At 39.7% G+C, this 14,293-nt stretch overlaps 1 protein-coding gene across 4 annotated transcripts in view; it reads left to right on the top strand.

The window, feature by feature from the left end:
- SLC39A8 (solute carrier family 39 member 8) overlaps positions 1 to 14,293 on the top strand; it is an 83,900-nt gene that overhangs the window by 16,848 nt on the left and 52,759 nt on the right. The window contains exon 1 of one of the 4 annotated variants that reach the window (XM_086406766.1): positions 9,570 to 9,801. The exons of the other annotated variants lie outside the window; for them this stretch is intronic. Coding sequence (XP_086262892.1) covers positions 9,796 to 9,801 — 6 coding nt within the window. The 5' untranslated portion in view covers positions 9,570 to 9,795. Of the gene's footprint in view, positions 1 to 9,569; positions 9,802 to 14,293 lie in introns of those variants that run through there. 4 annotated transcript variants of the gene reach the window in all.

Below are 14,293 nucleotides of genomic sequence, written 5' to 3'. Positions count from 1 at the left end.
TTTTAAGCCAGCTTTTTCACTGTCTTTCACTTTCATCAAGAGGCTCTTCAGTTCCTCTTCACTTTCTGCCATACGGGTAGTGTCATCTGTGTATATGAGGTTATTGATATTTAACCTAGTTACTAGCATAACCTAGTAACTAGCATAGTGTCTAGCATATAGTTGGTATTCAGGTAATATTTATTAAATGAATGAATAACTTCAGCTTTTTACAATAAATTTTCTGCCAATATAGTTTTAAAAATTATTTCAGTCAACCTAGATGTCTCATTTAGTTAAACATAAACCAGCAATCCATTTATTTGATGCAGACATATTAATAAAAAATAGTAGAAAAGAAACTATGTTAAGATTCACCCACATGTCATATCAATAGAAGGAAATAATAAAGTCTTTATTCCTTCCAATTTTTGAAATTTCTAGAGTTTTTTGGTCATAATTTAGACTCAGATTTTCTCCATAGCCCATAGCTGTAATTTTTAGGACAACTTGTAAACACTGGTGTCAATATTAGTTTATTTGTGGTTATCAAGTCCCTACTGAGATGATGCTGGGAAAGTTTCAAAGAATGAGCAAAGCAGTTTATGTCTAGAAAAACCTGAGTCTTCAGAATTCCTGGTAAATGGCTCAGGTTATCACTTGTATTTCTCAGAATTAATATTCAGACACTATGTATTAGTTTCTGATCCTTCATTTACTTCCCTTTCCTCAATCTATCATGCCAGTGATTGTTACAAGTTGAGTGTCTTCTGTGTCTGAAGCTTTGCTGGAAGTTGAGGCAGATAAGAAATAAGACATCCTTCCTCTCTAGATGTTCATGAAGAGATACTCATTTTCATGAACAGATGGTAATACAAGGAAGCACACAATAAGTACTGAACGTGTAAATTCGATGAGTGGGGGAGTCTGGACTGCATAGAAATATTAAGCAGAGGCAGTGGGGGCCGAATGTAGGACAGGTAGAAGCTGGATACTTTGAGAGGAGTATCTCAGAATTCTAAGTAGGGATCTTAGGGCAGGCAAAGTCACAGTGAAAGTAAAACATGTGACATTAGAACTGCTTGGTTAAAACAGAGAGTTTAAGTCTGCTTTTGGAGGAGGGCAAAGGGAGGAAGGAAGGTTGGAGACAGATAAGTCTTCAGTCTTAGGTCTTTAGACTCTTGGCAAAAGGAAAAGTGTGTGTTTGGTTTTGGTGTGTATGAAGGGGCTTAGTTTGAGCAGAAGAGTGATGATGCCAACATTTCAGTAGAGATAGTCTTGTGTGTGGGAGAGGGGTAAAAATAAACAGGATAAGAGATTGATGGAATAAGATTGGTTAGAAATTCCCAACTTGTCAGTTAAGTGGCATGTCAAGGCCTGTCTGTTGTTCTTATGCCCAAGACCAAAACGTTTGGTCTCAGGATCCTTTATGATCTTAAAAATTCATGAAGACACCAATATACTAAAGTATGTGTGGTTTATAGCTATTGATATTTGCCATCATAGAAATTAATGTTAAGAAAAATTAAATATTTAATATATCAAGATTAATATAATATTTATTTAATATATCAATATATTAAATATTTATTTAATATATCAAGATTGATGGGAGAAATATCAATAATCTCATATATGCAGATGATACCACCCTTATGGCAGAAAGTGAAGGAGAACTAAAGAGCCTCTTGATGAAAGTCAAAGAGAGTGAACATGTTGGCTTAAAGCTCAACATTCAGAAAACTAAGATCATGGCATCTGGCAAATAGATGGGGAAACAGTGGAAACAGTGGCAGACTATTTTTTGGGGCTCCAAAATCACTGGAGATGGTGACTGCAACCATGAAATTAAAAGACGCTTGCTCTTTGGAAGAAAAGTTATGACCAACCTAGATAGCATATTAAAAAGCAGAGACATTACTTTGCCAACAAAGCTCCATCTAGTCAAAGCTATGGTATTTCCAGTAGTCATGTATGGATGTGAGAGTTGAGTGCAGAATTGATGCTTTTGAACTGTAGTGTTGGAGAAGACTCTTTGAGAGTCCCTTGGGCTACAAGAAGATTAAACCAGTCCGTCCTAAAGGAAATCAGTCCTGAATATTCATTGGAAGGACTGATGGTGAAGCTGAAACTCCAATACTTTGGCCACCTCATGCAAAGAACTGACTCACTGGAAAAGACCCTGATGCGGGGAAAGATTGAAGGCGGGAGGAGAAGAGGACAACAGAGGATGAGATGGTTGGATGGCATCACTGACTCAGTGGACATGAGTTTGAGTAAACTCTGGGAGTTGGTGATGGACAGGGAGGCCTGGCATGCGGTAGTCCACGGGGTCTCAAAGAGTTGGACACGACTGAGCGACTGAACTGAACTGAACTGAAAAGACCTTTTGTTCCTAACAACAAACAGGAGGAGGCCTAGGGAACTACCTCCTTACCCCTGGAGGCAGGTCAGGATCAGGAAGTCAAGAATCCAGGTTATTTGTGCTCTGACACTACACTGGGCTTTTAGGTGAGAGAACCTTGAGAAACTGCATGGAGAGTGGGGCATGGCTGAGAAACTTGTTGGTAGCCGTGGTCAAGTCATAACATATTGTAAACCTCTTTTAAAGAGTGTATCAAAGCTTTTAAAACTTCTTTTTCTTTAGTAAAAATTAAAAGAAAAAAAAATCAGCATGTCTTAACTGTATTTGGAGGAACCTGGAAAAAGATTAAAAAACCCCAATGATTTGACTTTATTTTCCTCATTGAAACTGGAATACGTGCATGTTGTCTAAAATATTGGCAAACATAGAGAAGCAGAAAGGAAAAAACAAAAAAAATCGCCCATAATTTCAGCACCCAGAGATAAAAAATGTTAACATTTTGAGGTATGTATCTCTGGATTTTATTTAACTTGGTTTATAGCAGTGGTATTACTATTATTATTATTTTTTTTGCAGTGGTATCATTTTACACACATTGTTTTGTAGTAATCTGTTTTTTCCCCTTAAAGTGAAAAGTGAAAGTGTTAGTCACTCAATCATGTCCGACTTTTGCTACCCCATGGACTGTAACCCACCAGGCTGCTCTGTCCATGGGGTTCCCCAGGCAAGAGTACTGGAATGGATTGCCATTTCCTTCTCCAAGGGATCTTCCCCAGGGATTGAACCTGCATTGAACCTTCCCCAGGGTATCCTGCATTGAAGGCAGATTCTTTACTATCTCTTTCTCCTTTAAATAATATATCCAGGAAAGGGTCTTTTTGTCTTAAGGAAGAGCTTTGAGAGTGCTGCTGAACATGCACACACGTGTGTGTGTATGTACATGTGTGTACATCATGGGAGGGGAGTGCTCCAGTACCATCAAGGCTTCAGTAAGAAAACCTATGGGGAAAATAGAAGAACAAATCTTGGGGAAACAGAGTTGGGATCACTTGATTAGCCACTTCTTACACCTTAGAAGATCATCCTTCTAGAATGTTCTCTTCTCAAACTTTAGACAACTCATGACTCAACTCTAAAGAGGAAATGAAGAGGGGGAAAAGTTCAAGAGAAGATTGGTAGAGGGTGACTGAACACATACACACGTTGTGAAATATCAAGGCGTCTTGGAAGTGGTATGGAGTTCCTTGTAACTGAGGATGGGCAGATCCATTGTTGCGTCATAAACAAACCTGGAAGTGATGCCTGCAGTTGCTCCCACTTTAAGGCTTCCACTACCAGCATGGAGCATTTGAATCACCAGTTCCCGGCTCTTGTGCGGTCACCCTTGAAGTGGAAAGTTAATTGAACAGTTCACTGTTTTCAAGGTCAGAAATGGCCTCCCAATTGTTAAACTCAAATCACCTTTTTGAACTTTAAATATTTAAATTGTCCTCTTGGGGTCTTTGGCCCGTTGCCATAATATTCGAAACATTCTTGTGTGTACTTCATCTTCTATATTTCTTTTCCTTTTTTTATAATTTTGTTTAAGTAACTACTATGAAAAACCAGTTTGGCAACTGGTTTTAAAAACTTCTGTGAAGACAGTTGAGGGGTTAATTCATTCATTTACTACATTTATTCAACAAGTATTTGCTGATCCTTGCTGTGTGGAGAAGGCAATGGCACCCCACTCCAGTACTCAGGCTTGGAAAATCCTATGGACGGCGGAGCCTGGTAGGCTGCAGTCCATGGGGTTGCTGAGAGTCGGACATGACTGAGCGACTTCACTTTCACGTTTCACTTTCATGCATTGGAGAAGGAAATGGCAACCCACTCTGGTGTTCTTGCCTGGAGAATCCCAGGGATGGCGGAGCCTGTTGGGCTGCCATCTATGGGGTCGCACAGAGTCGGACATGACTGAAGCAACTTAGCAGCAGCAGCAGCAGCAGCAGCAGCAGCTGTGTGTCAGTCACACGGTATTAATATTGTTAGTAATAGCAATAGTTAATACAATACTGAGATATGTGCTCAAGGATTCCAGAGGTTTCTTTCCCATTAAATATTTATTTTAGATCTTCATCTTTTCTTCTTCCTGATACATTCCTAACAATCTGAGACCAGTGTTCCTGGTCTGGCCGTCTTATGTTCATACGGTGGTAGCTTAGGTGGGTGAATCAATAAGCTGACTTCTCTGCTTGAACTGTAAGAATACTGGGTTTAAAGCAGTGATTGGGAAGCAAAGCAAAGAACATCCACTTCTGGATATTCTAGGTTTGGTGATCGTGTTGCAGGGGTGTGTCATGGTCGCATCAGCAGCCGTTGACATGTGGTGGAGGGTGTTGTGCCTGGTCAGGGCTGTCTGCCTCTTCACTGTGGCTGTTGCACCTGCCCAGCCACACTGGGTGTTTGGGGTGATGAGCCTCTTGGAGGCTGATGGACAATAAGGAAGGCTTATTGCAAGGGCAAAAGTCATGACCTGCTGCCATTGCCCTCTTAATTCTCATCATGGTAAGAAAACTTGACTGATGTTTGAATTTGGCTGATGTTTATTTTTGAGGTCTCTCTTTGGATAGGATGCTAAATATGGTCTAAGAGTAATTTAGCTTGATGATTCAAGTCACTATAAGTCACATTTACACACTATTTATAAGTGTATAAATACATTCCTTGATGGGTCTAAATAGTTCTTTCTTTCATTGTGTTCTTCTTCTCAGTGTTCAGCCCACCTAAACATAGGAGACACAGGAAAGTGTTGGTTTGAATTTTAAGTTGTTTAATCTTGGACAATTTACCTTTCTAAGACATGATTTCTGTATCCCAGATTTCTCTTAAAATCTACTCTAGTATGATAGTTGATGTGGAGATTAAAATAGATTATACATTTATCTTAAGCATATACAAGCACTAGTCTCCTGGGATAGTTTTTTAGTCTCCCATATAGTTTTTATGTACTGGCCAGAATTCCTATAATAACTATTCTTTATAAAATTCATTTGTCAAGTAATCACATAGTTACTTACATTACTGAGTTCTGCTTTAGGTGAGTTTTTTTGACCCAGTCTTATCTTCCAGCCATCAGAAGCATTGAACTAACATTTCAGATACAGCACATATATCTCCTCCTCCAACAAGCCTTCCCTGACCTCTTCCCTCACAAAACTTTCCATGTGTCTTTATTATTATATCAATTTAGAGCAGTTAATTGTTATAGTTATCTGTGAAAGTGAAAGTGTTAGTCACACAGTCGTCTCTGACTCTGTGATCCCATGGACTGTAGCCTGTCAGGCTCCTCTGTCCATGGAATTCTCCAGGCAAGAATACTGGAGTGGGTTGCCATTCCCTTCTCCAAGGGATCTTCCCAACCTAGGGATCGAAAACAGCTCTCCTACACTGCAGGCATATTCTTTACTGTCTGAGCCACCAGGGAAGCCCATCATTATCCATATCTATGTTTTGTTTACTGAATGGTGAGCTTATTGAAGATGGAACCATGTCTTATTCTCAGCACCTACCAGAATGCTTGGCCCGGAGGAGTTTGATCAACCTGTGACTGATTAATGAATAAATGAAAGTGAGGGAGAAGTGGAAGTGGCTTTTATGAGAGCAGAATAGATTCAGAGTTTGCATGGATTCTTATTCAGCCTCTTACCTGTGGCATCTCTTCAGAGAACAAGAGACCTGTCATTCATCTGGGGAACGGGGAGATAGATTACACGACTTTCCTCTTAGCTGTATACGTGGCAAATTCCAGAAGACTAGATGTAGTTCTTACGAAAAACAACAGCTGTCACAGAACAGGGCAGGATGCTAAGAGAAAAGAAGGTGGATAGGGCTCTTTCAGACTTGAATTCTAACTCCAGTTCTACCTCTGGCTCCCTTTGGGACTTTGTAACGAAATTTAAAGTTTGTGTGGCCCAGTTACTTGACAGCCTGGAAAAACGGACTAAACTTGATGTTGCATTCTAGTTTTGATCATCACTGAGTCTAAATGTGTTAGGAGGCCCTTACTTTCCTTGATTTGAGAGCTCAGTTGCTCCTATAGCAGGGTCCTTGTTCAGAATGTGAGCTGCTCAGCTTCCACAGAATCACAGTCTGTGCAAAACAGAATCTGAAACCACCTCTGGGGTGACTCCTGAATGGGATGATGTTTCATTTTTGGTGTAGTGTGAAAGCCTAGGCTTAATGTATGCAGGATCAGATGGTCCTATTGCTTTGTATTATTTAGTGGATGCCATTTGACTAAACAGCCACGTAGATAAGAGAACCCATGTGTTGGGAAAAGGAAGAAGGATGGAGAATCTTTTTTTTTTTTTTTTGCTTTCAGTCAGATTCTGATGTACCAGGAGCTTTCCTTTGCTAGCTTTAAAAGTATCTTTTGTTTTTGATTTTTTTTGTTCATCATGGATTTTTTTTTTTTTTTTTTGCATTGATTTTTATCTCTTTTTTTGGCCACATCCTTAAGTACATGGGATCTTAGTTCCCCAACCAGGGATCAAACCCGTGCCCCCTGCAGTGGAAGTTCAGAGTCTTAACAGCTGGACCACCAGGGAAGTCCCCAAAGTGTCTTTTAAATAATTACTTTGAGTATCAATTAGGAGTCTTTCATTTGTAAGTAAAAGAAACTTAAGTGAAATTAGCTTAAGTCAAAAAAGAAATTCATTGACTTAGGTAACCAAGGAGTCAAGGGGGGGCAGAACCAGCTTTAGGAGCAGATGTATCCAGGAGACTAGTGCTTGTATTGGATACCTGCCTTTCTCTGCTTATTAGTTCACCTTCATTCATGTGATGGGAAAGTGGCCAAAGGGACCCATAGCAGTCTGTGGGTCCCTTTGGCCACTTTGCCACCATAGCAATCCTAGTGGAAGGAAATTTCTGCAGTGGCTCCACCAGAGAGTGGACAAGTCTGGGTCCTATTTTCCCTGGTCAGTCACAGCTACATCACGTGGAGGGAGGCTCCCATCCCAGGCAGGTGAGCTGTTCCTGGATAATGGAGAAGGGATCTCAGACAGGCAAAAGCAATTCACTGGCCTTAATTATTTCTTGTGTTTTGGGCTTTTCTTGCTCTGTCTTCCACTTCCACTGTTTCCACTGTGGAAACAGTGGAAAAACAGTAACAGGCTTTACTTTTTTGGGCTCCAAAATCACTGTAAATGGTGACTGCAGCCATGAAATTAAAAGACGCTTGCTCCTTGGGAGGAAAGTTATGACCAACCTAGACAGCATATTAAAAAGCAGAGACATTACTTTGCCAACAAAGGTCTAGCTAGTCAAAGCTATGGTTTTTCCAGTAGTCATGTATGGATGTGAGAATTGGACTATAAAGAAGGCTGAGCACCGAAGAAGTGATGCTTTTGAACTGTGGTGTTGGAGAAGACTCTTGAGAGTCCCTTGGACTGCAAGGAGATCCAACCAGTCCATCGTAAAGAAATCAGTCCTGAATAATCATTAGAAGGACTGATGCTGAAGCTGAAACTCCAATACTTTGGCCACCTGATGTGAAGAACTGACTCATTTGAAAAGACCCTGATGCTGGGAGGGATTGGGGGCAGGAGGAGAAGGGGACTACAGAGGATGAGATGGTTGGATGGCGTCACCTACTCAGTGGACATGAGTTTGAGTAAACTCCGGGAGTTGGCGATGGACAGGGAGGCCTGGTGTGCTGCAGTCCGTGGGGTTGCAAAGAGTTGGACACGACTGACTGAACTGAACTGAACTGCTCTGTCTTATTCACGGACTTCCTTTCCTGCTTTTGCACAAATCATATATATATTCTCAAAGTTTTTCTCTCCTTTCTGTACTCTCTCTGTGATGATCTCCTCTAGTCCCATTTAGCTGTTACCTCTTTACAGAAGACAGTCACATCTTGATCTCTGGCCTCTACCTTTCCCAGAGAAAACTCATTCATCATTTCCTTCTGGTGTCCCACAAACAGGCATTGCAACTTTAAATGTCTAAAATGAAACTTGGCACCACCCTTCTGATTCTTTTCTTTTCCTAGGTTCTCTAATCCCACAAGTCACAACATTCTATTTCTACTTTCTTGGAGTTCTGACCTCAGAGTTGTTTTTGACTATTTCCTCTGCATATTATTTCTGCTTTGTGTGAACTCTAATAGTTCTTTATCATTAATCATTTTCTCTCTGGTTTTAGAGGTACTGGTGTATCTGATTTATTGCTGCTGAAATTATTTAAATTTCCTGATGGAAAGTATGATGACTTATTTTTCTTTGTACCATTTTTTTCTTGTCACCCTCCAGCATCCCTCCACCTTCAGCTTTTCCCATCACTGTAATACCCTGAATTTATGAAGCAGTAAATGTTGAGTGAAGGAAAGAATTTCTGTGATGTGTAGTACAGTTATTATACATAGTTTGGTATTGTTAAAAAAAAAGTCTGATAGTAAGGTAATAAAAACATTTTATTCAAGAACTATTGCAATAGGCGAAAAGTACCTCAGTATAGAACAGTATTCTTCTCAGTTCTGAATACATCATAGATGAGTGGGGATTTATAGCCAAGGAGCAGCATGGGGATCAGTGGATGGGAAACTTCTGAGAGGAAACATCAGAGGCAGAGAGGGATTTTGACTAAACAGACCCAACAGGATTTCTGCTGAAGCCAGGTTAATCAGATATCAGGGTGAGGAAGGAGGAATTTCACCAGATATTGAGGATATTTGGATAATGTCACATGGTAAGGACAGGGGATTCTCTGTAAACATATTTAGCAGCATACTTGCTAAAACTGGGTAGCACCAGCCATACAAGGACAGATGCAAAGCTGCAGCCTAGAGGACTTAGACTGGATGGATCGTGTGAGTCACTCAGTGGAGTCCGACTCTTTTCCAACCTATGGACTGTAGCCCGCCAGGCTTCTCTGTCCATGGAATTCTCTAGGCAAGAATACTGGAGTAGATTGCCATTCCCTTCTCCAGAGGAACTTCCCAACGCTGGTCTCCTGCCTCGCAGGCAGATTCTTTACCGTTTGAGCTACAGGGAAGTCCAGAGGACTTAGAACCTGACTGAAGTTTAGTCAAGGAGGAATCTGTTTATTTATCTGAGCTGTGTAATCTTAAGTCTTGCCTAATTCCTTGGCACTTAGTATAAGCAGATTTCCACTGTATGAAATGTTGAGGGAGGAACTTGCCCTAATCATTCAACCTTCCCTTGTCCTCTCTTTGGACCAGAACCCAGAATCCCTACAAAGATATGTCTGGAAGAGAAACAACTTCTCACTAGTCAGCACTGGTGGAAGGTGGAGTGGAGGAAGCAGAGGAAGAAATGTATGGGACTATCTGCTAAAATGATTTTGAATATAATTTGGGGTCTCATTAAGAAGATGCAGCTAAATCCCCTGACCTCTACCACTTATTTGGTACTTTGTGTGTATAAGACCCCTTTGAAATCGTCTTAATGCAGGTAAGAGTTTAACTCAACATGTAGAAAATGCCTTTAGGGAAAAGTCCCCAGCCCACTGTGCCTTAGCACGGCTGCTGGTTGCAGTCTGCAGCTTTTTTTGCACAAAGCTCAAAGGGCCACAGCAGACCTCAGAGTGGCAGTCTTGAGAATAGCAGTGTTGTAAGAGCAAATAGGTGGAAAGAACAGCCAGTACGGAAACGTGAAGGAGCCCGTGAAAGCACACGGAAGCAGATACTCTTCAGGTTAATCACCCTGAGCTGTTTTCTGAGGAGCCCCTGTTGGTCACACCAGTTTTATAGTTCATTCATTGTTTATTTTGGAGGAGGAGGGGTGTGTTTGAGAGGACGTTTGAACTTCCTCAATGGTTCTGCCGGTTCTGTTGTCACTCTGTTCTGTCCAGGCCCTGGGCGCTCATCCTGTTTATCTCTGCTCTGGAAAGCACTGCCCTTTCTTAGACAACTGCTTTCTTTGTGTCAGGTTCAACTTTGTTATTTCAAAGCACAATAAAAATTAGTGTTATTTAAAACCGAATAAGGTGCAGTATACAGCTGTTTGCATTCCACTTGCTGGTAGCTATTAGGTTGGTGCAAACGTAATTGCGGTTTTGGACTGTGAATTTTAAATCACTATAACTAGGCTCAAACAAATCTTTATTAATCAAAATAAGAATCATTCAACCAACACATTTTTTGCCAACGAGGAATAAGTTTGTTTATTCCTGTAGCATAAAAATCCATGCTCTGGGATTTGACCAACTCTTGGAAAACATATTCTGCCTCCTGCTGTTTGTGGAAGCGTCTTCTCTGCAAAAAGTTGTAGAGATCCTGGAAGAAGTGGTAGTCGGTTGGCCAGAGGTCAGGTGAATATGGCAGATGAGGCAAAACTTCGTAGCCCAATTCGTTCAACTTTTGAAGCATTGGGTGTACAATGTACGGTCAGATGTTGTCTTGGAGAAGAATCGGGCCCTTTCTGTTGATCAATGCTGGCTGCATGTGTTGCAGTTTTTGGTGCATCTCATTTATTTGCTGAGCATACTTCTCAGATGTAATGGTTTCACCAGGATTCAGAAAGCTGTAGTGGGTCAGATGAGTAGCAGACCACCAAACAGTGACCATGACCTTCTTTTGGTGCAAGTTTGGCTTTGGGAAGTGCTTCTTCATCCAACCATAAGCTGGTTGTCACTGGTTATCAGACACAATCCACTTCTCATTGCATGTCGGAGTCTGATCGAGAAATGGTTCGCTGTTGTTGCATAGAATATGAGAAGATGACACTTCAAAATGATGATTTTTTTGATTTTCAGACAGCTCACGAGGCATCCACTTATCGAGCTTTTTCACCTTTCCAGTTAGCTTCAAATGTCAAACGACTATAGAATGGTCAACATTGAGTTTTTTGGCAGCTTCTTGTATAGTTGTAAGAGGATCAGCTTTAATGATTGCTTTCAGTTGGTGGTTGTCAACTTCTGATGGCCGGCTGCTGTGCTCCTCATCTTCCAGGCTCTCATCTCGTTTACAAAACTTCTTGAACCACCACTGCACTGTCTGTTCATTAGCAGTTCCTGGGCCAAATGCTTTGGTAATGTTGCGAGTTGTCTCTGCTGCTTTATTACTCATTTTTGAACTCGAATAACAAAATGACTTGAATTTGTTTTTTGTCTAACATTATTTCCATAGTCTAAAATAAATACAAAATAAACAGCAAGCCATGTCATTGGCAAAAAAAACATAAACTGAGAAATGTGCATTAAAATGTTATGTAACATAACCACATTTATTTAAGAATGTATCCAGTATCAAATGTCAAATTTCAACAGTGCAAAAACTGCAATTACTTTTTGCACCAACCTAATATTTAATTAAACTAAGTCAATTAATTTTCACTCATAACTCCTTTATTTTTATTTTTTAAAATGAAAATATAGTTGACATACAATATTATGCTAGTTTTAGGTGGTTAGATTATGTTAGATTATATTAGATTATGTTAGTTTTGGTGATTAGAAATTTGCAGGCATTATGAAGTGATAAGTAGTAACCATCTATCCCCACATAAAATTATGACAATATTATTGACCATGTTCCTTATGCTGTATATTACAACCCTATGGCTTATTTATTTTATAACTGGAGGTTTGTATCTCTTAATCTCCTACACCTACTTCATCCCCTTTTCTGGCAGTCACTGTTTGTTTTCTGAAATAGATAGCCACTTTAAATGAAGCAGGGCTGCCATTAATTCAGTTTTGTCACACTGTTAGTAATCCTCATTCTAAAATCATAAAGCAAATCTTGAGTTTTGTTGTTTCACTACCTTTTTGTTCTTTCAGCACAGATCATCAAGACTCTCAGCTATCTTACAATATTGATTTATATTCTTGACTGCATTTTTTTAGTGTCTTTAATGATTTATAATGGACAGTCTGGCATCCATAAGGATAGTGACTTTAAAACTCTTTACTGCCATTTACAGTAAGAAATGAACTTTATATTGCAGTTCAGTATCCATGTGTCTGGTATGTATAAAGTGTAACCGAAGCAAAAGTTTGACTAAGCAATACTTATTCTTGTTTTATGTGATATGCTCTACAGTTTCTATGATATTGTTTTTTACTTACTTACAAAATGCTGACTCTGATGTTGTAAGTGGATTTCCTGACCCATGAATGCGTCACATTAGAATCTAAAAGGAACTGTTTAGCAGTCATCAAGTTTTACGAAGTCTTAGATTGTGAGTTCTGAGAAGACTTTGCACATTATCTATGCACAGCTTCCCCTTTTCCTCCTATTTTGGAGGCATTTCCTTGCAGGGAAACAGTGCAGCTTTGTGTTTCTACTTCTAGACCTATTTATTTCTGGAATCATGCAATGAGGCAATTGAGCCACATGGACTCTGTAGTTTTTTTTTTGCTTTTGGCCGGGCCTTGTAGCTTGCCAAAACTTAGTTCCCTAAAGAGGGATTGAAACCAGGCCCTAGGCAATTGCAAGTGTGGAATCCTAACCACAGGACTGCCAGGGAGTTCCCTGGACTCTGTAATGTTTGAGCCTTGCAATTATACTGCTAGGTGTCCTCATGGTAATGAGTACACTATACCCACTTTCTCTCCCCTGGTTGGCCTTCAAGCTATTTTTTCCCTCCATTAGTTCATTATCCCCTATTCTTGACCTTAGGAAAGACTGTTACCAGAGCATCGAGTATATTGTCACCTCTTCTAGGGATGGCACACAGTTCTCACTGTCATAAACCCAAAGGAGAGTTTGGCTTGAATAAAGAATAACTTTAGGTACATTTTTCAACATTAACAGTTGTCTGAATGTGCATTTTCTTTAAGGCAATTGAAGTCTTAGCCTTTGGCAACTTCATACATTTTGTAGAGGGTTAGGACTTCAGTAGGGCTTCCCCAGTGGCTCAGTGGTAATGAATTCACCTGCAGTGCAGGAGACCCTGAGAGACTGGTTCGATCCTTGGGTTGGGAAGATCCTCTGGAGTAGGAAATGGCACCCCACTCCAGTACTCTTGCCTGGAAAATCCCATGGACAGAGGAGCCTGGTGGGTTGCAGTCCATAGGGCTGCAAAGAGTCGGACACAACTGAGGGACTAAACAACAACAAAGGGCTTCCACATATATATTTGGGGAGGACACAATCCAGTCCAGAGAGCAAAGCTGAAGTCTTAGTGGGGCTTAAATATTGGCTGAAGTATGTGAAGAAATGTTCTTTGCATTTATTAGAGATATAATTTTTTTATTTGAGTGACTGGGTATTTTTAATGCTCTGTAATTCTTACAACATTTATTAGCAGTAATAATTTCTGCTAATTTAATTTAATTAAACACATTTAATTTCTTTTATATTCATCTTAATAATCCAAGTATATAGAAGAAAGTTTACAGTTAAAATATACCTGAGTAAACTGACACTTTAAAAAAGTTATTTCTGAAGAGAATTTTTTTCTAATGCAGGCTCTATTCCTTATTAATAGTTAAATGAATTTCTAAACAGCCTCGCACCATTTTCAAAACTTTCTATGATACAGAAAAGCTACCCACCATCACTGAGAATAATAGATATTTTAGCAAACAATGACTTGTTCTAAAGACCTGTTTTCAAACAACTTTTACATATTAAGATTCTTATTATTTTAGTCTAGGATGGATGAATTTCTTAATCATGAAATTATAAGGGAACCAGGTGTGTTTGTCTATAAGAAATGCTATTCTGAGCCACTTCAGTAGCCTCCATGAAATACCTATTTGAACCAAAGAAAAACAGAGATGGAAGACTGAGGATATAAAGTTGTTTTAGACCTCTTTGTGTGAATTGGTTCACTGTTAATATTTTTAGAATCCTGGAAATCCCCAAACTTACATTTTGGCTGCTATAGATAGGCTGTTGATCAAGAAAAAATTTTTTGGCCATTTTTCTAGTTTCTAGCATTAAAGAGGTGTGATTTGCTTCACAATTATAGAGGTCTATACATTTTTACAGTAGGC

The sequence above is a fragment of the Bos grunniens genome, chromosome 6, assembly GCF_055505025.1.
Source record: "Bos grunniens cultivar Pamir isolate PY7600 chromosome 6, Bosgru_T2T1.0, whole genome shotgun sequence".
Lineage (NCBI taxonomy): Eukaryota > Metazoa > Chordata > Mammalia > Artiodactyla > Bovidae > Bos > Bos grunniens.
Note: the sequence above shows the minus strand (reverse complement) of the source record. Positions and strands in the feature narration are given on the sequence as shown.